Consider the following 26,405-nt stretch of genomic DNA (forward strand, 5'->3'; position numbering starts at 1 on the left):
TGTGTGTATAAATTATTTGTGTTGTGCCAGAACAAGTTAGAAAAACAAAATGGAAAAAGTAAAAAAAATAGAAAACTTGCTAATATTGACAACAGAAGAACTTAAGAAATAACTAAAAGAAACCCTTCCACTGCTCAAAGCAATTGATGCTCAAAACAAATTTGTGAAGCTTTGTTGCCTTGATAAGCTTCAGGTCAGGATTACTGGCGAAGAGGCAGGGGGCTGGGGAAGGTGATGTGGAAACAGTCCCCCCTGTCTATACACGCACACACACAGACACACACACACACAGACACACAAACACACACTCTCTCTCTCTCTCTCTCTCAGATTCTAAATCATTACCAACAAATGCTTGTCAAACTATAAAAATAGTCCATGTTGCAATTATACTAAAATACTTAGTTTTCAGATACTGTGGTGAGAAGTGATTTATGGGAAGTCCAGGAATCAGAGGCCATTCATCTGCAACTGGTCTTTTATGCCCATTGCCATCAGAATAGCTCTTTAGATGTCTTTGGATAACACTTTTACTAATAGAAAATAATTATTTTCCTACTTGCATCACCATATATTTTTACATTTTCATTTTATTAAGATCTTTTAAGCTCTACCCCTAATTTTAACTGAAAATTGTATGGAAGTTTGAGATTAAAAAAAAGACAATACCTGGGCAGTCAGAACAGAAGAACAGATAACCAAGCTAATGCTTAATGCATAAAATAAATAATATAAACTCTTATAATAGTGACAAGTACATAGTAAGTGTTCAGTAAATGCTCATAATTAGATATTTTGTAAGCTTTGTAACTTCTGAGTCCCCAAATCGTTGTTAACCTGTGACAAAGAGTTGGCACATGTATATTCCCAATATGCCCTTTGTAAATTTAACTATTGTTATTTGAATCAAGTAGATGAAAGTTAGTGTTGCTACTCCTTTAATTTTCACAGAGTAATTTAATAAGACAAATGGTATTCAAGTCTTTTCATTGATGAATCCAAATTTAGCTGCCCATGGCTCTAAAGCCCAATACTCAAGAGACCAGATTTTTTATTGGAAAGGAATATGAACTTTATTCAGGAGGCCCGCCACCTGGGGAGAAAGAGGACTCTTGTCTAAAGGCCAACTCCGAGGTTTCTGCCTGGCCTAGGGATTTTTAAAGAGGTTTAGGGTAGTTGATCAGTACAGAAACTGCAGGGGTCTATAACAATTCTAGATTACATGCAGACTTGATGGTGCCAGCTGTAGACATTATCTCAGTGCTCCATGGTCTCGCTGGCATTGAGGGTGGGGTGTGTAAAAAGGGGTCTGTCTCCTGTTTTATGACTGCAGAAGTACCCTGTTCTTTCTAAGAAAGAATGCATAATCTATGGATACACAAAGGAAAGTTAGTTCATCCATCATGTGATATAAGGGCATTTGCTAAAGTTTAGACTACTAGGTTTTTGCCGAAGAGGCTGAGGTGGCTTCATTTTGATCATTGAATAATGAAAGAAATAAAAAAACAAAAAACAAAACAAAACAACAACAAAAAAAAAACAGGACATAGTATACATGAATTAATAGTGTAAGTAAAAGGTACAATTGCTGGATGTGTTTCATAAAGTCTTAAGAATAAAATTTTAGTTCCTAAAAAGTTTAATGTTGCTTGTTAAAGTATATTTTTTGCCAATAAATTGTTAGATTAATAGTGGATTAACAAATTTTTGCAGCAATATTATTTCTTAATAATTTACACCTGAATCATTTATAAATGAAATGTCTTCAAAGAATTAATAAGTTTTGAAACCACATCAAATCATTCTTTAAATGGCTTGTAACAGTAAATTCTTAGGCTTCAGTTTACGCAGTCTCTGATATTGACTCCTTGAATAAATTTATAATTTGGAAATGAAGGGATTTAATTCTTTAGATGGTATTAAAAAGTGATTTTTAAAGAATAAGCACTGTCAAGCTAACAACAATAGACTGAACAAAGATCATTTGAATTATCAGTGTTGGAGTGTGAAAGTTTTTATGATAGTATTTAAATTAGAAATGTTAGTGACATTCTTAAGATCTGTTTCAATAACAGGACTTTTGTTTTTGTTTTTTGGAGGATTTTTCTTTTGAAGTTTAAGACATTTATTTCTAGTTCATGAAAAGTCTGAAGAGAGTTGGCTAACTTCACAAGGCAGCCCTCCTTCTCCATGTAGGACTCTGCAATGTAGACTGTTCCCTTTTCTTTCTACTATATCAAGTGGCTTCCAAGATCATTCTGGCAGGGCAAGAGAGATTATACAGATTTTACTCTGTTCTTCTCTGCCTTAACTTAGAAGTGATATATACCTCTTCCATTTATCACGTATTTGCCAGAATTAACTAAGTTACAAGCAGCTGGGAAACAGAAGGAGCAAGAGAATGTTCCTAGATCAACAGGTATTTGAAAGAAAAAGAATCGGGGGAAAAGTAGCAGTAAACATGAGAAAAAAGTACAAAAAAATCCAAGAGTAACCCATTCTTCTTCTTCTTCTTCTTTTTTTAATGTTTTATTTATTTTTCAGAGAGAGAGACATAGTTAGAGTAGGGGAGGTGATGAGGGGGAAGGAGGCACAGAATCCAAAGCAAGCTCCAGGTTCTGAGCTGTCAGCACAGAGCCTGACGTGGGGCTTGAACCCATGAACCACAATTTCATGACCTGAGCTGAAGTCGGATGCTTAACTGAGGGAGTCACCCAGGTGCCCCAAGGTGACCCTTTCTTAAGTAATTCTGTATCAAACCATTGTTGTACATTGTTTTCCTTCAAGAAGTTTTATGTTTTAGGTCGATCAGTGTGTCTGTGTATCACAGAATATTATTGAGTTTTGATAATATAAAGAGAAAATATCCCAAGGAGATGGTATTATTAATACCATTATCAATTTAATTTTGTGATGAATGATTTTGAAACAATAATTTTTAGTAAATTTCTTAGTAAAGAAGCTTAAAAAACAGATATTCTCCACCTCCATTTAATTGCTCTGCATTTAATTTAAAAAGTGATTTTTGAGCATTATACTGCATAATTCAACAAACATGAGAACCAGTACCTATTAACACGAGGTACTGGACTTAGAATAATTACTAAGACAATATACAGCCTATTTCTGTATTCTAAGTAGTCCACCCCAGAAAGACAGTGCTTGTGTAGATACCTAAGCGATCTTTGAGAACTTGAAACATGATTGGGGAAATAGATATAAAAGTTATTATGATGCAGTTTAATAAGTATGAAAATAGAAGCATAGGATATATGGAGAAGTGGGAAGAGATGAGAAAATTGACAATATGAGAAAGGCATCTTGAGAGGATATTTTTCTGAGGACATTCTTTCAATCTAAATGGGAATTTCAGTGGTTGGAGGAGCAGAAAAAGAACATTATGATACTTTCTTTTACTTGGATAGATAGATAAAGTTTCATGTGAAAAAATGCATTTGTGGCATCTTTTTTTTTTTAAGTTTATCTAATCAACATGATAAGAGAACGTGATCAAAACCTAGAACCAGGAAGGTTTCCAGTCAAGAATCCTAAATAAGAAATGGATATTATATGGAAGATGTCATGGGAAGATGCTAACAGGGGTTTTCACTGAGCATCACACACAAATTCCCAATTAGATCTAAGTGTCTCCTTCCTCAGATTTCTCTCAATTTCTCTCTCTCCAGCTATTACCTCATAACTTTGTCTTCTCTTTAATCACACAGCTCTGAAAAATCTACTTTATTCTCTTAGCAATTCATCTCTCATACTCTGGTCTTCTTCTCAACAAAGAAGAACATAAAATCTGATTTATCCTAAAACATGTTCCTCAGATAAGTAGTTTATCTAGTTTTTGAAATATAATAAATATGTTTCTTTTGAGGAGCAAATAATAACACTACGAAAAAAAAATACTCCATATAGTTTGCAAGCAAGCTTAAATCTTGTAAATTTTATTCTGAAGATAGAACAATGTAGAATTAAAGATACAGATTTACGGGTGCCTAGGTGGCTCAGTCAGTTAAGCACCTGACTTCATCTCAGGTCATGATCTCATGGATCTTGGATTTGAGTCCCGTGTTGGGATCTGTGCTGACAGCTCAGAGCCTGGAGCCTGCTTTGGATTCTGTGTCTTCCTCTCTCTCTGCCCCTCCCCTGCTCATTCTCTGTCTCTCTCTGTCTCTCAAAAAAAAATGTTAAAAAAAACCCTTAAAAACAAAAAGATACAGAGTTAGTGTCTAAAGATAAATAAAGCCAGACACAAGTTAACGTGGTAAGGGCATGCTTTAATCAGCAATATACTATTGCAAAATGTAAGAAGACCAGTATTAACCAAAGTCTGATTTGTACCGAGGTGACTGACTTACAGAGAATGAGTGGAGTAAGCAGGGGAAATAAAATGAAAAATTACAGAGTTGGTCATTGTAAATTCCATTAGGCCAGCTATGTCTGCTAGCTGACAAATATGAAAGTTAGGATTCTCTTCTCCCTCAGAGACTGATGGTTACATTTCAAAGGCTCTCAGGTTCTTGAGAAAGACACTCTTGAGTTTTAGGAGATACATGTATATTAAAAGAGATAGAGGAAGGATTCATAATTGCAAGCTCTTTTTAGTAAATGCTCTAAGAAAGAGTCGTCAGGGCTTATCAGCAAGTGTTGCCTGGAATATACAGTAAATTCTTTTGGCAGGCTTCAACCTTCTCAAGCAGGTACTTTAAGGGGATCTAGGGTCATTCTAGGAATGCTGCCTTGATCTTTTAGAAAAGAGGCTAGTGTTTGTTTAATTCTTTAACGTGACAGGAAGTAAATGAAATAATTTGTGCTGAGAGTCTACATTTTTTTAAGTTTATTTATTGTGAGGGGAGAGGGGCAGAGAGGGGTGGGGCGGAGAATCCTAAGCAGGCTCCACACTGTCATGGAGCCCCACACCAGACTTGTTCCCATGAACCAAGAGCTGAAACCAAGAGTCAGATGCTTAACCGATTAAGCCACCAGAAGCCCCAAGTCTCTATAGTTTTTAAAGGTCAAAGTTGAGGCTTAGTCCGGAAAAGGGCTCAGAGGAGCCTGGCTAAGAGAGAACCTTTGTTAGGGGTCACAGGATAGTGCTTATAGTTGGAGTCATGAGCCAGTTTATATTCACTAAGAGCCTTGGGGATTATTCATAATGGGAAATAGGAAGAGAGAGTAGTAATAGATATATAGAGAGAGACAGACAAGAATGTATATAATCATGAAAGTAAAGCTAGGAGAGAATTATGGGAAGAAATAAAAAAAAGAATGAGACACTCTGAAGGGTGACATATAAATCACCAAGACATCACTGAAATGTGCCAGGAAGAACAAAAGGCCAAGCTAAAGTTGTGTTAGATAAATTTGGTCCATGATTCTTTCTCTTCCTCCGATAATCTTCCATTTTCTGAAGTGAAGTACAAGAAGTAACTTGAGGAATGATCCAGCTTTAGAAGATTAGAAAGAGAGGTATAAAAAAAACATACAACTTGAGGCTGGTAATAAAGACATCATTAAAATGGTGGATTATGTTGTTCATTTTTAGTGGGCCACCTATCATAGGTGAGTACAGTAATTAATTGTATGATGAAAGACAGATGCCATGCTCTAACTTTGGAGTGTAAAAAAATATTAGGTTTGTTATTATAACAAAGTTTAGTTATAATGAGAACTCTGACAAATAAGAAGGAAAAGATGAGACAAGATGACAGCAGAGTTGAAGCCCAGAGATGGGGTTATTGATGTGATTCCTATTGAGTAGGGAAAGTCATGAGAGTTGAGAAATGCTGAGGATTAATAAATAAACTATCTGATAAATTTAGGTCACGGAGGTTTATGAGGATGGATATGAGGAGAGAAAATAGAGACATTTTAAAAGTTTATTCAGAAATGATTGTAGAAATTAATGCTCGTGAAAAATAGAAATGTTTAAAATAAGTTTCATAGACTTATGATTTCATTAAAAAGTAGGTGTATGGACTGCCTAAGTAGCTCAGTTGGTTAAGCCCCAACTTCGGCTCAGGTCATGATCTTGTGGTTCATGAGTTAAGCCCCGCGTTGGGCTCTGTGTGGACAGCTTGGAGCCTGGAGCCTGATTTGGATTCTGTGCCTCCAGGCCTCTCTGCCCCTCCCCCGCTTGCTCTCTGTCTCTGTCTCTCTCTGTGTCTCTCTCTCTCAAAAATGAATAAACATTAAAAGAAATTTTGAAAAAATAGGTGTAAATTTGAAGATATTTTAATTAAAATGCCTATGACTTAAATGTGATGATGTAAACTTGTTCAGAAAATTACATGATCACATGTACCTCCTTGAATTTTTTGTATTTCTTAAAACCGGTACTATGTAATTTGGCATTTAATTAATATCATGTTAGTGGGGAAAAAAAAAGGTTTTTCTTCTAGTAGATTCTAGGGTCCTCCTTTTTGTATGTTTTCCTCTTTATAGTGCTAGGGATATAGTAAATACAATTCTCTTTGCTTATAATTGAGATATTTGCAGGAAATTTAACACTGTTTTTATTTTTTTTAAACATTTGTTAAGTGTGTTTACATTTATACACTTTCAGTCCATTTAAGCATGTTTTTTTTTAATTTTTTAATGTTTATTTTTTAGAGAGAGAGAGAGAATGTGCAGGGGAGGGGCAGAGAGAGAGGGAGACACAGAATCCAAAACAGGCTCCAGGCTCCAAGCTTTCAGCACAGAGCCCGACATGGGACTCGAACCCACGAGCTGTGAGATCATGACCTGAGCTGGAGTCGGACACTTAACCAACTGAACCACCCAGGCACCTCTCCATTTAAACATGTTTAAAGTCAATTCTATTTATTTAAACCACATTTCATTGGGGGATATCTACTAAGGTGAGCCTTTATATTTCAGAATGATATTTTTAGTTGGTAGGCTAACTGGCTTTTTTTTTTTTTTTTGCATTATGGTATTTTGATATTGTGTACATACAATATATAGTATTTTTATATAATTACCACGTTAGTTGTATGTAACACAATTCTGAATATATCATACAGTTTTTAAAAGATTAGAGAACAATATCCCTTTATTTTAATATAATTCTTAATCTCTTTTCCTACTGAGTTCAATGCAAAACACTATTATTTCCTAGAGATCAAATATTTCTATCCATCTCTTAAGTTCCTTTCTATTTCCAGTACTAATTTCCATCCTTTTTCTTTGCAAAATTTGGCCATAGAGAATGTAGCCTTTTTTTCCATGATCCCCATCATCTGGAATAAACTTTCTCTATTTTCTGCTTCATAACTGCCTATCTTAAAAAAAAATCACTTCTATTCAGTCTTTACTTCCTTTTCTATGTCTCTCTATCCTCATTTCTTTCTGTAGAAAAATTTAATATTTTCTAATTGTTTAATTCTCCAGTAGTCCCACCTCTTTCCACCTAAAAAATCATCAAATATTTACATTATCAGCCTACAAGTAATACTAAGACTCAAACATACAGTAAGTGGTTCAGATGGTTGAATTTATTCCAAGAAATGATGAATAAATAATCTGAAGATAAGTTCTTATAATAAAGAAAAAATTATGTTGACATATATAGATTATGTCGTCTTAGAGTTCAGAAACCCACTCCTAAAATAAGTGTTATTTCTACTATTCTACTTGTTGGAAAATGGTGACGATAATTTATCCAATGAAGCATCATCATTGCTAAGCATAATTGGCTGTAGCCTTGTATAAAACAATGTGATAATAATAATAATAATGCTGACTTACATTAAGCCCTTTGTACAAGGCACTATTTTTAAAACCTTATGTATGTTAACTCATATAATCATCCCCAAAGCCTTGTGAATTTATTATCATTTATTATTATTATTATTTATGTATTATGTATTATTTATTATTATTCCCACATTACAAACAAGGAAATGAAAATACAGAAAAGTTCAATGAATTGCCCATGGTCATCTAGCTGGTAAGTGATAGTGCAGGGATTCAAAGCCATTATTCAAATCCAGAGTTTTTGCTCTTACTTATTATTATTCGTTTCTCCAATATTCTAGGTCTCGAGCATATAAGAATTAAAACATTAATATGCAGATCCTGCCTTCAGTGGATTAATGTAATAGAAATTCATATTGATTAACTACACAAATAATTTCAATTAATTTTTCTGTACCTGGAACTTTGTTCAGTTGTTGGGGGATACATCTGAGAATAAGCCCGTCATGATCCCTGCTTATTCTCATGTCCTGACAGAGAAAAAGACCACAAATACCAAGGGGCCAAGAAAGAGAATATATAAGCACATAGATGGTATTTACTTCTATGAGAATAGATCAAATAAGATAGGAGAGAGTACAAAAGGAAGACTTTAAATAAAACCTTAGGTAATACCTATATTTAGCAAAGGATCCTGGGAAGGAGATACCAGTGAGACACAGAAGACAGTTATAATGAAAAGAGCATGTCAAACAAACAAACAAAAAAACAACTCTTAAAAGGGTTTCAAGAGGAAGGCAGTCAACTGCTAAGTAACTAAGTTAAAAAAAAAAAATGTGCATTGGATTTAGTGATAGAGAAATTGCTGGTTATCTGAAAAAGAGTAGTTTCAGTGTAGTTGTCAAAGAAGTCAGATGATCCAGTAAAATGGGAGACCTTTATGTTGTCAGAAGGAGCAGAGAAAACAAAAAGACCAGTACCCTTGATAAAGAGCACAAGTAGTGCATTTCCCTGTTACAGGAAGACATTCATTTGTCTTAAGGGAGGGGGGCAAGATGCAATGCAAATGGATCTATAGATCTGGTGACAAGCTAAGAGGTATGTTTCTGATGAATTTAATATCAATGCAAAGTGCTTTGGAAATCTTGTACCTAATTTAATTGATTCCACAATTTTTTTTTCTGTCTAATTTTGTGTTTTGTCAAAGGTTAATAGTATCTATTTAAAATATTAACAGTGAAATGGGACAACTGAGTGTCTTAGTTGATTAAGCATCTGACTCTTGATTTCAGCTCAGGTCATGATGTCGTGGCTTGTGAGTTTGAGCCCGGCACTGGGTTCTGTGTTGACAGAGTGGAGCCTACTTGGGATTCTCTCTCTTCCTCTCTCTCTTCCCCTCCCCCACATGCATACTCTCTCTCAAAATAAATAAATAAACTTTAAAAAAATATTAACAATGGTACTCCCCATAAGTTAAAAAATTATGAAATAGAAAGATTACTATGACATTGATTCCTTAAATTTACCCACTTGATAATGTAAATGAATTTATACTCTTAAATTGCTAATGTCATTATATCTACAATTATAATACTTAAACATTTGTATTCTTTCTATTTTTGAAAGATTGGTTTCTTAATTTGTTAATCCCATAGCTTTTCCTTGGATTCCTGATAACAAAAGCTTAAAATCTGAAGGCAAATTAGTATCTGAATACTAATTCATATTATTCTATGAAGCATTTGACCAGCTACTTACCATTGAAAAGATAGCCCCTCAAAAAAGGCATGTTGCTATATTTCTTTGCTTAGTTCTGTGTTCCTATAAATGACTATTTTATCTTTGCTGAAGGGGAAAAACTATTATATATTAAAAGCTTTTAAAAGGAAAAGGGACTTGGAATCTAAAAATCAAGATAAATTACTATTCTTGATTTTCTAAATCCATTAAAACATCTAGTTTATTACTTAAACATATTTGTACTAAGTGTTACAGTGATTCAGAAAACAATTATTCAATTTAGCTTAAAACAGTGGATTGAGTCATTTACATATGATATGTAAAGAAACAAATTTGGCATCAGAATATGGAAGGTTAGCTTGTACTGAGTCTCATATGTTTAAGCTCAATTATTGGACACAATAGCTTTAAAAATTCAAGGACTAGCAGAGCAGCAAAAGGATGCCTGGGATAACATTTCCTCCACTCCTCTCGACTCCACAGAAATCCATCAATAAGATGGAATGAAAAACACAAAACCAATAATTTTGCTGTGATCAGAATGGCATGGAAGGGATGACATTGATTCAAGTCAGAGTGAAATCAAGATCTGAAATTACAAACTATGGGGTTATTAAAAAACAAACAGACAAAAATAGGCTGAAGGCATAATCAGGCAGGAGATAATGGTTGTAGAACATAGGAGAATACTGAAGGAGTAAGTGAGAGACTGAATCAGAAGCAAAGTGATGTAGAAAAAGAATGTCAATCAGTAATGTTAGATCAGATAGCTGAAGAAGGAAAGACAAAGATAAAAGAAGAAAAAAATAAGAGGAAGAAGAGGAAGAGAAAGAGGAGGAGGAAGTGGAGGAAAAGAAAGAGGAGAAAGAAGAGGAGAGGGAAGGAGGATGGAGAAGGATAAAGAGAAGAAATACATACAGTAATGGCTGAATAAAATGTTATGCTTCCGGTGTAGAAGTCAACATTATAACTGCTCTTGACTGAATTCAATTTAGAAGGCTCGAAGATTATCAGAAGTACATGTATGTGTTCTGTCCAAATGATTGTATTTACCACATATTATTTAACTAAATGTGTACAGTTGACAAAGGTACAGCAAATACTTTTTCTTGAAAGTATTAATCACCAAAGAATAGCTCCTAAGCTGGACCTAATGTTACATGTTACATTTCTGTTAAGGACGCATGTATACTTGTACTATTTCTAGACACCCAAAGCCTTCACCTCTTTTTTTTATTTTTTTTAATGTTTATTTATTTATTTTGTGAGAAAGAGGGAGAAAGAAATGTGGGGGAGGAGCAGAGAGAGAGGGAGAGAGACTCCCAAGCATGTTCAGCACTGTCACACTGTCAGCACAGAGGCTGCGTGGGTTCGAACCTAGGAACCCTGAGATCATGACCTAAGGTAAAATCAAGAGTCAGATACTCAACCAACTGAGCCACCCACGAGCCTCCAAATCCCTTATTTCTATGCCTTTCTCAAGACTCTGTTTTTGAAGTTGTTTCTCATCTTTTCTTCTGCATAAAAAAATGCCCACATTTTATGGCCCATTAAAAATAATAGGATATAATAAAGTACATATCATAACATATCATTCATAAATTAGTACGTTATTCTCTGAGGAGTATTATTTGCCAAAAGTACATAAGCAGTGAACAGGTGTAGATGGCCTTACATCAAGGGAATGCATATCTAATGGTGGATCTTGAGAAATTGGGGCTTAGTTTGGATAAGGCCTTTCCTTTTTTATATGATATTGAGAAATTATTGTCTGTTCATAAATGAATTGCTGTTGAGATCATTTTGTATTGTATGAAATAATTGAGGGATATGTTGGATCTTATCCAGACATCTGGAAATGGGCAGACATGTTTCTCAAGAACGTTTCCTTAGTGACTTTGGCCTGAGGATTTACTTCGTTCTCCCAAAGGAAGAGAGTATGGGTTCCAAGTGACTTTCTTGTTATATTTTTCAAAGAAAGGCTGTCCATAGGTCTCCCAGCCTTTCCCTGGAGGGTGAAGTATGATATACCTGAGTGTTTACAAACCTTGAAGTTTATGTTTTTCCTGGAAGCTCTAGGCATTCTAATGTTAGTTTAATCTTACTTGAGTCAGTGCTTGTCTCCAGTTACTCCTGAAGGCATGACGATAATTAACCATATGCTCATAGTTTTCAGGCTTCCATCTCTTTGCTTCCATTAGTGGTGAAATAAGATGAAGGCATTTACTGAGACAGGTCTGATTTTATAAAATTTTCAGTTGAGTCTTAAGTTTAGGAGGAAATTAGGATCTTTAAACCTGAAAACACATGCACACACACACACAATGAGTAAGATTAAGGAAAAAAAAATACATCCTCACCTACAAGCTTCAAGCTGTTTCAATCTGCTTCAATACTCCCTTAAGGCAAATTGTTCCTTTTTTCTGGCAAACCCAAGTAAATAGTCCTGTTTTGTTATGCAATGTAAAGCAAATACTGTTTTCTAACTTGAAATATTTTTGGCACTCTGGTTCCAGGGAATTAAAACCACTTTGGGGATAATAGTAAGCATGTGTCTTTGTTAAAGATAGATTGCAGGATAGCAAACAAGTTTGCTTTGGGGAAAAAAAAAAGTGTTTTAGTAAGTAGGATAATGAGGACAAAAGAGTAACAAAAAGCAATTCCCCATTCATACCCTTTGAATGGGTTGTATCTTCTAGTAAGAGCGATGAGGGCTTGAGGTTAAATAATCCACATTCTTGAAAGATAAGTTTATTGCAATGCTTTGGGCACAAACAGAGTCAAATTCAGGTGGTCTAGCATGGAGCAATTGTATAGATCTGTCCATTCCCTGGAACTCACATCATTAATGGCTATTTGGATTGGCATCTTCTCTCCATTCTATATCTAGTAGTTATTTTTGTGTTTAATGGACTATTAATTTTGACTTATTTATTTATTGCTTGCCATATTACTGACCTCTTGAGTTTTTGAACAGATTCTTTGTTTTCCAGGTATTTAGTAACAAAAAATATTTTTTCCCAGTGGAATTGTCCCTTGTTTAAATTTGTAGAATGTCGTATAGATTTAGATTTTTTTTTTAACTTCTGAGAGAAAGAGAGAGATCTCGAGCAGGGGAGGGTTAGAGAGAGAGGGGGAGACCAGAATCCAAAACAGTCTCCAACCTCTGAGTTGTCAGAACAGCCTGACGCAGGGCTCGAACCCAGGAACTGTGAGATCATGACCTGAGCTGAAGTCGGACACTTAACCGACTGAGCCACCCAGGCACACCTTTTTTTTCTTTCTTTCTTTTTTCATTTTTAGTTTTCAGTAAATTAAACTAGTAAAAAACTGTTGAGCTTTTTAAAAGTTAAACAAGAACATAAAGATGCATGGCAAAGCATACAGCATGCTGTAGTTTAGGTGTGATCAGGGTTGACACTCTAAATTATTTGACAGCCTGTAGTGGGCTATCCTAAATTTGAAAGAATATCAGAAAGTTCAGATCATACCCTGACCAATACCCTCCATTGGTACATATGAGTCTTGGTATGTGATTTGTTAATGAATGGATTTTATAATCTGAGAAAATAAAAATGAAAGCCTGTGTCTAAAAGATATCTTAGATAATCATTTTGTTTTATTTATTAATGTAGAAAAACAGAAATGTCTTCAAGCCAGAAGGTGGTAGTCTAATTTACAGTGAGCGATCTACATTAAAATCTATTACAATCAGTTCCTGACTTGTATAGTTAGAAAAGGGAAAATAACCCACATAGTTAGTCATTTGTAAAAGCATTTTAGTAAGGTAGAGTCAAGAGAAATTAGCAGGTATTTTAATTTCCTACGGTATCCTCACTGGCTAACAATGAAACTATATCCATTTTTGTCCACTGACATTGTATACAATGTCTAACAACCCTGTGGCTAGACTCATAATAGAAATATAAGTATTTATCAAATTAGAACTTAAATTTACCCAATTTATTGATGCCTATTCTCATATTATTTTATGCATTTCCTTCAAGACAGCTCCAGATGCCCTTTGATCACTCATATACCAATTCATCTATTGAAAGTTTCTAAACTATTTTCAGAATTGTGGAACCATCAAAAAAAGTTCATACCAATTAGCAGTTCCTTTTTATTCTCCCTAACCCCAGACAACCATTCTCTCCCTTTATGCTCCCTAAACACAGACAACCTCTAATCTACTTTATGTCTTTAAAATTTTCACACAAAGGAAATTATAGAATAAGTGGTCTAATGTGACTTGCTTCTTTGACTTATTATACTATTTTCATGGTTCATCCATGTTTTAGCTTACTTTAGTACTTCATTTTTTATTATTGCTGAAAAATATTCCATTGTATAGATGTACCACAATTTACTTAATCTCTTCATCAGTTGATTGACATTTGGGCTATTTCTGGTTTTGGATATTACGAATAAAACTGCAATGAACATTTATCTGTGTACATGTGGATGTACGTTTTATTTTCCTTTGGGCATGAACCTACCAGTGAACTTGTTTTGTCAAATGGTAATTATATATTTAACATTTTGAAAAACTGCCAGACTGTTTTCCAAAGCAGCTGCACAATTTTACATCCCCACTAGCAGTGCATGAGGGCTCCAGTTTCTCTACTTTTGCTAAAACTTATTATCTTTTTAAATTACAGTCATCATAATGGATGTGAAGTATGATTTTTATTTCATTTCCCTGATGGCTGTTAATATTGAACATGTTTTATGTTTTATCAGCCATCTGTATACCTTTATTAGTACCTGGGTTGAAAATTGAGACTGATTCTCTGTCTTTAGATCCTGCAGACAAAATTAGGATGCTTTATACTACTGATATAATTACAAACAGCAACCTTTCTGATACTTAATGGCTTTAGTAAATAAGCCAGTAAGTAAGAGAATAGTACGCTTTCAACAGGAGAGGCCATTATGATGCTTTGCAGTTGTAGCATATCCTTAAGATAAATATTATTTTCTGTTAATTTGGCTACATAATTTAATTTTGTTCCAGATGAATGACAATATTTTGTTCATGTAGCTCCCTGCCAAAAACATCCTTCATTGCCTTTCCCATTTTATAAGCTCTTATCCCAAACATTGAAAAGATAAGACAGAGTTGTCCCTTTAGTGGTGAGGAGATGAAGGTATGTTCTCCATGAAGTCCTCTGGGTAGCTGTCAGAGTAGCTGTGAGTGTTACTGTGCCAGGCTAGTGGGATCAATTTCCTTGCCCATTTCTGGGGAAATTAGAATCCAGGAAATTAACTATAGCCATGGTTCTGAGTTATTTTGCCTGCCTTGTATCTTGAATGAACTGACCTTCTCTCCTTACTTCTACAAAAATGTATAAGGACCTCATTCATGCCTAACCAAACTTAATTCCCAGCTCAAAGGACAATGGGAGGGAAGAGAAACTCTTTCACTTTTTTTTTTTTTAAGTGCACGGGAATGGTAGTATTTTTACTTGGTTATGCCTCACACTTTCAGTATAATTATTTTGCTGAGGAAAGAGTATGGAACTGCAAAAAATAGCACTGTTATAGTTACTCTTTTTTTTTAATTATGCCTATTCTACATCCTTGAGTTCTAAAGGATGTTTAACTTTGTTTAATATTTTAGAATAGAATAGGCATTTTATTTAATTTTCAAACTACATATTATCTGCCAGGACCAATAACTCAAAGTTCTTATTCTACCTGTTCAACTGATTCAGGAACCTTAGTGTTCAAATTCACACACAGACATACACACACACACAGACAAACACACACAACCCCACATTGTGTGAAAGCATCATAAAAATGACATGAATGCCTTGTTATCTCAATGGAATATTTTTCATGAATTTTAATTTTATGTATGTCTTTATTTGACTATTAGTTCATGACAAGTACAATTTTTATAGAGAGTTAGATACCGTTTTGAGAAAAAATACATTCTGAAATACTTTAAAATGTAGCAGCAGATTATGATTAAGGGTACTGACAGGTTGTCATCTATTACAAAAATAAGATGAAAGAGATTGTACCTTGACAATATGGTGTATTATGTACTCCAGTAAACCTGGAACTATGTCAGCAATGGAAAAGAAGCATCCGCTTCATCTCAGTGGTGATACCAGGCTTTTTTTTTTTTTTTTTTTGATATAGCAGGGAAAAAGTGGCCGTGAAGATTTGTCAAAGGCAGTAGACAAAGGACAATACAGAATGAGGGTAGATGAATGGTTCTGATTTGCATGGACTTTTTTAGAGCTATGCTCTTTCTCACTCTGTGAATGGTGCAGGAGCGAAATTCTGCTCACACTACTAGTAGAGTTAGCTTCATTTCTGACATTATTTGAAAGTGTAAAAAATACAAAAACAGGGCACCTGGGTGGCTCAGTCAGTTGACCATCCAACTCTTAGGCTTGAGTCATGATCTCACGATTCATGAGTTCGAGCCCACATTGGACTCTATGCTGATGGTGCAGGCCTGCTTGGGATTCTCTCTCTCTCTCCCCACTCTCTCTGTCCCTACCTCTCTTGGATGCTCTCAGTGTCTCTCAAAATAAATAAATAAAACTTAAAAAAAATTGAAAAAAAATACAGTGGAGTGGATGATTTTTTAATTAATAACTGAAACACCTTTGACCATTACCAACCTCCCACATACTCACCTCAAGTAGAAACACCATATGATTTCTATAAAGATTTTATTGTGATTATGTATAAGAATTTTTCTCCATCATCTCTTGCCTAGGTTTCCATACAAATCACCCACATCCATCTCTTATAAATTGTTCTATTGAATGTATGAGAGGAGGCCACTCATAGTAAATGACTGGTTATACAATTCACCTGGAATCAGACCAGTTGAAACTAATGAGTTGATTGTTTGGATCCAGCTTTGTGTGGATTGAGAATAGGTGATAGGGGCTGTGGACTCATCTCTAAATGGTATTGTGAAAGAATACAGGCTTTTGAGAGTAGATGAAACCGTGTAAAACATCTTTAACTCCATCAGTCCTGTGACCATAGGTTTTAGTTTCCTTCTTAGGACAAGACGAAGAATAAAACAAACTTCACAGAGTAATTTTACAGATAAAGTGATGTATGCAAAACAGCACAATTCCTAGCAGAAAGGCAATGCCCAGTAAATGGTAGGTGTAGTATTATTGTTGGTGGATTTTTTCTCTCTTGTGTGCAAGAAAAACATTGAATAACAAAACTTAATCACCTTAAAGAAATCTAGTTCAAAAGACTTTAATATGGTTTTGCACTCCTAATAAGTCCTATAACCATCCAACTACACGTCTTAAACCTGTAAAAAACCCTTTTTTATCTACCTATTTTTAGAAGTGAATCATTCCTTTCTGAGATTCTTTGAGAGAAAAACAGAAGAAAAGCTCTGCCTGTTATAATTTTAATTTCTTAGCATGACTGCCAAAGCTATATATATTCTTCCTGAAATTAAGCAAGCTAAGAATAATAACTGAGGAAAACAGACAACATGAAGGGAAAACTGTAATAATTTGGTTATACTAAAAAAGGTACTCAAAGCACCTCTGAAAAATAAAACAGCTATCTTGTGTTATCCTATTAATTTGGAACACAGTTTTAAGAAATAATTACTCTTGTTTTTCACATTGTCACTTTTATGTATTGAAATCTACATACTACCATTTATCTTTTCTGACAACATTTAAAGCACACCTTAGCTGGTAATTTATTTCATTTTCTTTTGTTTTTATATCACATTAGTTGAATTGAGTCTAAGAACTTACTACATTAACTTCCTAAAAAAGTCTCTACCGTTTGATAGTTGGAAGCATGATGTTGGGCTTGTCTTTTTGATATTGTTGTAGTTTTTTATATGTTTACTTTTACTTTATGTCTTCAGATATAGTTTTAAGATAAAATTCATTATGGTTGTGGCTTGCAGGTATCTCTAACACGATTTTCAAAAGCATGTCTAAATTGTTGCACACTGTATACGTATTGAAAGTTATGAAAAAAAGAGACACCGTTTTCTTAAATAAAAATCAATTGCTTAATTGAGTTTTTTAAGGGAGAGGGGTGAAAACATTCTGTCTTTAATGACATGATTTTACAAAAACTGCTCTTGTGACAAATATACCACTTCATAGCTCAGTTTTCTGTGTGTAGTCAGCTATCATTCGTAGGCATCAAAATTATTCTATTTTTATTCTGGAAAGTGTGTGAAGAAATTATTGCTGAAATTGCATATAGATATACAAATATAGTAAAACCTTGGTCTGCAAGCATAACTTGTTCCAGAAACATGCTTGTAATCCAAAGTACTCACATATCAAAGCGAATTTCACAAACCATTGTCTCTCTTGGGATCACCTGACCTTCAGTGTCAGGTACTACTGGTATTGCAAGGCATCACTTGTTTATCAAGTTCGAATGTGTTAGAAATGTTTGCCTGTTTTGTGGAGCACTAGCAGAACAAGTTACTCACAATGCAAGGTTTTACTGTATATTTTAAATGCCTCTTCTATCCAAAAACCATGTCTTGTAGGTAAAAGCATAAATTTATTCTTTTCTTTCCCCCATCAGATGTAGGTTCTGTCGAAGGACTTGCTTATCACAGAGCCTGGGATACACTGTACTGGACCAGCTCCACTACCTCATCCATCACCAGACACACAGTGGACCAGACTCGGCCAGGAGCATTTGACAGGGAAGCAGTCATTGCCATGTCAGAAGATGACCACCCACATGTGCTAGCCCTGGATGAATGCCAAAAGTAAGAAACAGTGAATTGTTATTTCTTCATTATAAGTCAAAGATCATCGAAGTGATGTTAATTTTTAAAGAATTAACTTTAAAAACACAGGTTTTCTTTGAAGTGTTCTTTTCCCCACTTCATAAAGCTTTTTTTTTTTTTTTTTTTTTTTTTTTTTTTTTTTTTTTTTAATATGAGCATCGTAAATGTGAACAATTAGAATCTAGACTTGTGAAGTGCCAGGTATCAACTCAGTCAGAATTCCAGCAAAAGCAAATTTAAATGATGAAAGGAAAAATAGAGACAATATTGTGAGGGAAAAGTATATATGAAGAATACATCCATGCATAGCTGATTGAAATGATAAATGTGAAAAAAATATTCACATGTATTAAAACCTAAAAGGTTTTTGTGTGATTTAATTAAGTAATTTCAATAACTAGGGATCTCTCCAATCGAAATGCAGAGAAAACAAACAACAACAACAAATCTTTGTGTGCAGCTATATTTTCAACAGTAGATACTTGATAACAGACTAAATTGTTCACATGTGTTTGATATTATACTGTGTAGGCATTTATAGTAATACTTATGAAGAATTCATGACAAGAGAAAATGCTCAGGCTATAATATAAAGTGAATAAAAACTAAGCAAATTAGAAGAAATTCATGTTTCAGGGGGATGCCATAAGGTAGCAATTATACAACAAAGAAGAACAAAGCTTGGGTTATGTAGAAAAAAGATACCCATGTATTTCTACTTTCTTACAATGTTAAGAACATTTGTTAACAACTAGAAAGTCCTTTTGTTCTTAAATTAAACAAATAAAGATCAGACTAATTTGGCTGTCACTAAATAGAAACAGAAGAGCTCTTTTTAGATGTGGTAAAAAAATTAAGAATAAATAAAACAATTACTGATAAACACTGACCCTGACCGCTTGAAAGAAGTGCATAAACTACTCAGTGTGTGAATCACTAAATCCAGACACTTACAGAGCTAGAAGATGAGATTATACAATTTACTTGAAACTTTCATCTCAGAAATGAAGACTCTGAAGGTTGCAAGTTGATTCCTCACACAGCTCCAGTGACAGTTCAGATGGGTACAGCCCTTCTGGTGCCTGGGCAAAGCTAGTTCTGCTACAGCATTGACCTGTCACTATACAGTTTGGTTTTGAATTGACTGCATGGATCCTGACGGTTCACCAGGAGAATCTCAGCACAATTTTAACTGTTCTACAGCTAATCAAAGGGATTTCTTAGACGATTTTGAAATAAACATAAGAAAGATCACTGATAATAAGTGATCAGTTTCATATAGTATCTATTACATAAGCTAAAATTACACTTTCATCTTGCATATAGTGAACTGTAAATTATAATTAAACACACCAACATGTTTTAATTGTAGAGTTACATAGAACTAAAGTTTCAAGTATAAAAATATTTTCTCCTTATGCCTATCAGTGACATTTTCAAATCACTGTAGAAAATGTCAGTTAACAGAAATTTTAAAACAAAATCTTAAATTCTGGGTAAAAAAAAAACTATTTGAGTCCAAAACTTGATTCAGTTCCTACAATCTTAATCACTCAAGCTCTCTGGCCTCTGTTTTATTTTTGAAATAAAAGTTGAATTAAAGAAACACTAATACCTCAGAAATTCTGTAATTCTAAAGCCAATAATTTAAGAAAATGCTACAGGTAAACTGTTTATGTATTTAATACTTTATGCATACATTATAAATGCTTTATTTAAGTAATGTTTTATTTTTATTCTTTTAAAAGTCAGTGTGTGGATAAAACTGCATAATTTAAGAAAGTGGGATGTCATTTGTTTTTTGCAAATTTACTCATTCATATGACAAAAAATTTTGATACTTACTCACTTAGAACACTTTTATGCTCCACAGGATAGAAGAAAAGGCTATGAAATATTTTAACAAAGAGCATAGTTGACCCAGCTTTTCTTAATTGGTAGGGGTTGTACTTCAAATTAGCAAGTAGAAAGATTTTGTTGTGAATTGGAATATTGTTCAGTAGTAAATATTTGCATAATATTCAAAAACCACCTATTGAAAATTTTGTTGGCTGTAATTCTGCATGACGTTTAAATGATTACACATAGGAATAGTATATATGATCTTACTGTAAATATTAAATAGTTTTTCTTTGTCAGTATATATTAAGCATATTTTTTTCAGATATTTAAAGAGGGCTGCCTGTCAACGTCTCCCTCTTTCTCCTTTCTTCAGTTCTTCCTTTCCCCTTCTTTCCTTCCTTCTTTCCTTTTTTCCTTCCTTCTTTCCTTCCTTCCTTCCTTCCTTCCTTCCTTCCTTCCTTCCTTCCTTCCTTTGTATCATTCTAAACAGCAATAATCAGTCTTCAAATAAACTCTTAAGGACAGTCTTATAGGTAAAAGAATAGAAAGAAAAACTATTTCAGTAAAAATAGGGATTAGAAACTGGAACTCTATAGACTCTCTACTCTTAACAGTGACTTGTAAAGGCTTCCTCAAAGAATAGATTGACAGACATTGATGTAAATCATTCTGTAAAATCTGTAAGTAATAGATAATATTTTTAGGGAGTTGAGAATAACCTCTGAAATTCCAAAAGCAATACTGTTATTTATAGAAAAATTACATTGACAAAGAGACAAGAGAAAAAAAAAGAAACTAAAGAAATATAGGAGTTTATTAACTGTATTTCTCTAAAGCATATACAAAGGAGAATGCAAAATTTAAAAGCAAACCAGGAAGGAAAAGAGATATTGATATTTACCAATTAAAGAAAAGAAATATAGTTAGGTTAAGAATGATATCTAAAACAATTTACTCAATCTGCTGAAACATGATATTAATAATTTAGAATACATTTGCAATTCATAGAAAATTTAAGATAACTGTTTTGTGTGTGATTTAAATAAATTCTTACTGTACATCAAACTGACTCAATTTAATTGTTATTTGAGAGAATGTACAAGATAATTATTTCTCATAAATAGTTTCCAGGTTTTATTAAGAAACTGAGAAAAATATATATGCATATATAAATATATATTTCCACTTTTATTTAGACTTTGTTAAGGGTCATAGAATTGAGACAAATCTCTTTGCTTCTTTTTAAGTAGCTTGACATCACCATGTTCCTAATGTCTCTATTGTTAATGAAAGTTTTAATATATTATCACAATTTTTATTTTAATTAGCTTAATGTTTTGGACCAACTGGAATGAACAGCATCCAAGTATCATGAGATCCACCCTAATGGGAAAAAATGCTCAAGTGGTGGTCAGTACCGACATACTCACTCCAAATGGTCTCACCATTGACCACCGTGCAGAGAAGCTGTATTTCTCAGATGGCAGCCTAGGAAAAATTGAAAGGTGTGAATACGATGGATCCCAGAGATACGTAAGTTAACTGAGAATTTCTTGATTACAGATTTAAACAATTATACATTTGAAAGAAATATGCTTTTTGCTTGTCTGAAATATGCCTATCAAGGGATTTCAAAATATGGAATTGTTTGAACCAATCCAACTGAATATAAAATGAAAAAGAAGACTGTGGATATAATTTTGAAAAATTTGTTCAAGTGCATTTGCTACCATAGAGACAGTGTAACTCTTACAAACTTTATTCTAAAGAAACAATAACTGAGTTTTTCCTAATTATTAATTGAAATGGAATTGTTAGAGTGATTGCATAAGCTTTATTATTAGTTTTTTTGTTTTGTTTTGTTTTTTAATGTGAAATGAAATTGGTTTGCTGCCCTAGGATAAAAGAACATTGGAAAAGAAGAAAATAATCCTCTTTCTGTGCTTGGGTCCATAAAGCAACCCAAAAAGTTTTGAGGAGAGAAGAATGGGAATCCTTTCATAGTCATGCATGTTCTCTCTTTCCTCTGAGTTCCAAATAATGTTAATGGAACAGTCTTTATGTTGCCCCTGTAGAGCCTTTACAGCAGGTATTTAGGGCCCATAGAATAGTCAGAGTCTAGTGTTCCCAACTTACCCTAGTAGTCTTTGGAAGTAGTCTTTGGAAGTAGTCTTTGGAAACTGGGAATGCTCAGGGCTCAGGAAGTTGAGATCTTGGTGGTAATAGGGCTGGAGAAACCTTTACCTGTTCAGCCCCAGCATGGTGCATGCCTGAAGGACAAAATGATCCTGAGGCTCTTTACTCCTCCATTGCATTTCCTAAAGGGCCACATAGTAAATATTTTAAGCTTTGTGTGCCATATTGTCTCTACACAACTATAATGCCTCAAAGTACTAAAAGCAGATGTAGGGAATATGTAAATGAATGGGTGTGACAGTATTTCAGTAAAACTTGATTTACACAAACAAGCAATCAGCTAGCATGCCATAGTTTGTTAATGCCTAATCTCTATCATTAAGCGTATGGTTTAATTTAATTGAAGGTATGCCTATAAAGATATATACATATATGCCTATATATTATATATGTGTATAAATATGCATTATATATTAATATATTATAGATACAGAAAAATTTCCCTGTGCAACTAATTATATATACACATATATGTATATATATTGTTATATGTAGCTATAGATATGTTTATGTCTACGTGTGTGTGAGAGAGAGGCAGAAACAGAGAGAGATAGAGAGTTTCTTGAATAAAGAAGAAATATATTGATTTACATTCTAGTACAGGTACCTCATCTAATTGTGGAGTGAGTACTTTGCGTAGTACTGATGTAGGACAGTTGAGTGCTTAAGGAACGTGAGAATAATGAGCTAAGACCTGATGAGTTCAATTTGTGTAAAGGCAATAGCTGTAATCAAATTCTTGATCTATCTTTTCCCATTAAAATCCATGTGGGATAATATCCAAAATAAGAGAAACTCACACAACTCAATAGCAAAAATACAAACAATCTGATTAAGAAAAATGGGCAGAAGAATGGAATAAACATTTTTCCCAAAAAGATGTACAGATGGTCAACAAACATATGAAAAGATGCTCAACATTATTAATCATCAGGAAAATGCAAATCAAAACCACAATGAGATATTACCTCTTACCTGTTAGAATGGCTCGTGACAAAAGGACAAGAAATAAGTGTTGGAGAGGATGTAGACAAAGAGGAACACTATGTACTGATGTTGAAAATGTAAATTGGTGCAGCCACTATGGAAAATGGTATGGAGGTTCCTCAAAAAATTAAAAATAGAAATACCACATAATTGAGCAATCCTGAGTATTTAAAACAACAAAACAAAAATACAAATTTGAAAAGGTATATGGACCCCTATGTTGATTGCAGCATTATTTACAAAAGGCAAGATGTGTTAGCAACCCAAGCGTCCATCTGTAGGCGAATGAATAAAGAAATATGGTATATTTGTACAATGGAATATTATTCAGCCATCAAAAAGAGTGATATTTGCCACTTGCAATAGTGTGGATGGAACTTGATGGCCTTCTGCTAAGTGAAATAAGTCAGAAAAAGACAAATATTTTATGACCTCTCTTACATGTGGAATCATAAAAAACAAACTAACAAAACAACCTCATAGAAGTCATATTTTTACATATTCACACCAGAGGATATTGTGTATTGTTCAGTGACTTTAAGAAGCAGTCTACAAAAACAAACAAACAAACAAACAAACAAAAAAACAAAAAAAAAAAGGAGAGGAAGCAGCAGCAGCAGCAGCCTACTTATTTTGTTTGTGAGGGTAGTTGAGTTGTGGAGAGGGGCAACATTGCTATGTTATTTGTGTTAGCACAGCTTTAGTGGCCATACTTATGAGTGGCCATGCTTATGTTGCCTGCTGTCCTGCCTGACGTTTTTCACCTTAGAATATTCTTTACTTCCACAGATTTCTTTCAGTGCTCATCATGTTCAGCTGCTCTGTATCAAGATAATGTTTTTTATCCCTAGGGCCTTTGCCTCATGCCTTGGTTTGGAAGATATCCTCTGGGTTTTTCTACCCCATTTTCTGCAACTATGTTCCTTCTTCCCTTGTACACATATATTAGTTATTAACAAAATTAATATCCACAATAAAAAATGTATTTAAAAAACATGCTCACAGATACAGAGAACAGATTGGTGGTTACAAGAGGTGGTTGGAGATGGGAGAAATGGGTAAATTGTATTTCTTTTCTTCTTAATTTAAATAAATTAAATACATTTTTTAACAAAATAAAATAGTAGCTATTAGATGAAAATTTGCTATCATCAGTAAAAAAAAATAACAATAAGGGCCACGTGACCTCAAGCAAATCATTAATCTTCATAAATTTTAGTTTTCCAATATGCGAAACTAACTCTACCTAACTTTCAGGGTTATTATGAGGATAAAATACAAAAAGTATATCCCTTAGAATACACCAAAGAAACTCTAAATGAACTTATTCGATAATGCATTTCAAAAAAATAGGAAAACAGGAAAATAATTGTCTGGATGTGGTATTATTTTCTCCTATGTCCTGATACAGAAAATGCTTCCATAGGGCCTTATAGTAATGCTTTATCCACTTCAATTTATTTTTTTGTATACCTCTTTGCTTTTATCCCCACAGTATATTCTTATGTATAGTAATTATAGTTACTCTAAGGGGTTCAGTCATCAGATCTCTAATATAACTTAAAGGATTTCTTTTGACATTAAAAAAATATATATATGCCTAGTTAAAGTTTCAACTCTCCACTTTGTATCCCTGTATAAACCAGTATACTTTCTGGCTGGCTATAGTTAAGAATATTGTATTGTATATTTGAAGTTGCTGAAAGAGATTTTAAATATTCTCACCACCATCACACACATACACAAATTCTAACTATATGAGGTGATGGATGCATTAACTAAACTCATTGTGGTAATCATTTTGCAACATATACAATATCAGATCATCATCTTGTACTTTAAACTTACACAATAATATATGTTAATTATATTTCAATAAAATTGGGGGAAAAAGGTTTCTTTCCTGTAGAGATGTTAAGTGTTGGCAAGAGAGCATTAGTTTAACGGTTATGGTTTTATTCCTGCATAGGACACCAACCAATTTTGTCTCAAATAACAAAGAATTACATATACTTTTCCTCTACTTCTTCCATAAAGTAGCTTTATCATCATCATCAAAAAAAAACTATCAGATCCAAAAACTGAGAAAATATTTCAAAATTTATTACATTGTTATAGCCATCTAGATTTCCTTATCTTTATTTTCATTGATTTCTACTTAATTTAAGATAAATGTAATGTTTTGGTAATACAATGAACAATAGATTTTTAAAATCCTCTAATGTTGTTTTCAAAATTTAATCTAGAGACTATTTATTAACTCTTTTAAAGATTTTGTCTATTCTGTGAGTCTATTTTTGTTTTGTTTGATGATTTGTTCTTTAGGTTCCACATGTAAATGGGAGCATACAGTATTTGACTTTCTCTGACTTATTTCATGTAGCATAATACCCTCTAGGTCCATCTATGTTTTCACAACAGGCACAAGATTCTTCTTTTTTATGGCTGAGTTATATACCAGTAAAGATTTCACCTCTCCATTTTGCACTCCTGTCTAAACCAGGATACTTTCTAGCTGGCTGTATTTAACAATACTGTATTGTTATGTATGAAGCTGCTGAAAGAGATTTTAAATATTCTCACTGCCACCACATACTTATATTATTTATATTTATTTTTATGTTTATATTTATATATATCACATATTCTTTATGCACTGATATATCAATGGACACTTATGTAGCTTACACATCTTGGCAATTGTAAATAATACTGCAATGAACATATGGGTGCCTATATCTTTTCAAATTAGTGTTTTTGTTTTCTTTGGATAAATATGCAGAAGTGGAATTGCTGAATTATATGGATTTTTATTTTCAATTTTCTGAGGAACCTCCATATTCATTTCCATACTGGCTGCATCACCATCAGCACATGACCGTTTCCATTTCTCCACAACCTTGCTAACACTTAATATTTCTTGTTTGTTTGTTTGCTTTTGATACTAGCCATTCTGGCAGGAATGAGCTAATATTTTATTCTGGTTTTGATTTGTATTTCCCTGATGATTAGTGATGTTGAGCATCTTTTCATGTATGTTTTGGCATACATCTGTATATTCTTTGAAAACATGTCTGTCTATTCATGTCCTCTTGCCCTTTTTATTTGAATTCAATATTTTGTTGAGAATTTTGACATGTATGTTTATGAAGGATAT

At 33.6% G+C, this 26,405-nt stretch overlaps 1 protein-coding gene across 3 annotated transcripts in view; it reads left to right on the forward strand.

Annotated features, from left to right (window-relative positions):
• Positions 1 to 26,405, forward strand: part of LRP1B (LDL receptor related protein 1B) — a 1,899,539-nt gene that overhangs the window by 1,527,032 nt on the left and 346,102 nt on the right. For all 3 annotated transcript variants that reach the window (XM_078451331.2, XM_078451332.2, XM_078451333.2), the window contains exons 42-43: positions 18,013 to 18,202; positions 21,394 to 21,598. In XM_078451331.2, the coding sequence (XP_078307457.2) occupies positions 18,013 to 18,202; positions 21,394 to 21,598 (395 nt within the window). The remainder of the gene's footprint in view (positions 1 to 18,012; positions 18,203 to 21,393; positions 21,599 to 26,405) is intronic.

The sequence above is a fragment of the Panthera onca genome, chromosome C1 (assembly GCF_046562875.1).
Source record: "Panthera onca isolate mPanOnc1 chromosome C1, mPanOnc1 haplotype 2, whole genome shotgun sequence".
Taxonomy (NCBI): domain Eukaryota; kingdom Metazoa; phylum Chordata; class Mammalia; order Carnivora; family Felidae; genus Panthera; species Panthera onca.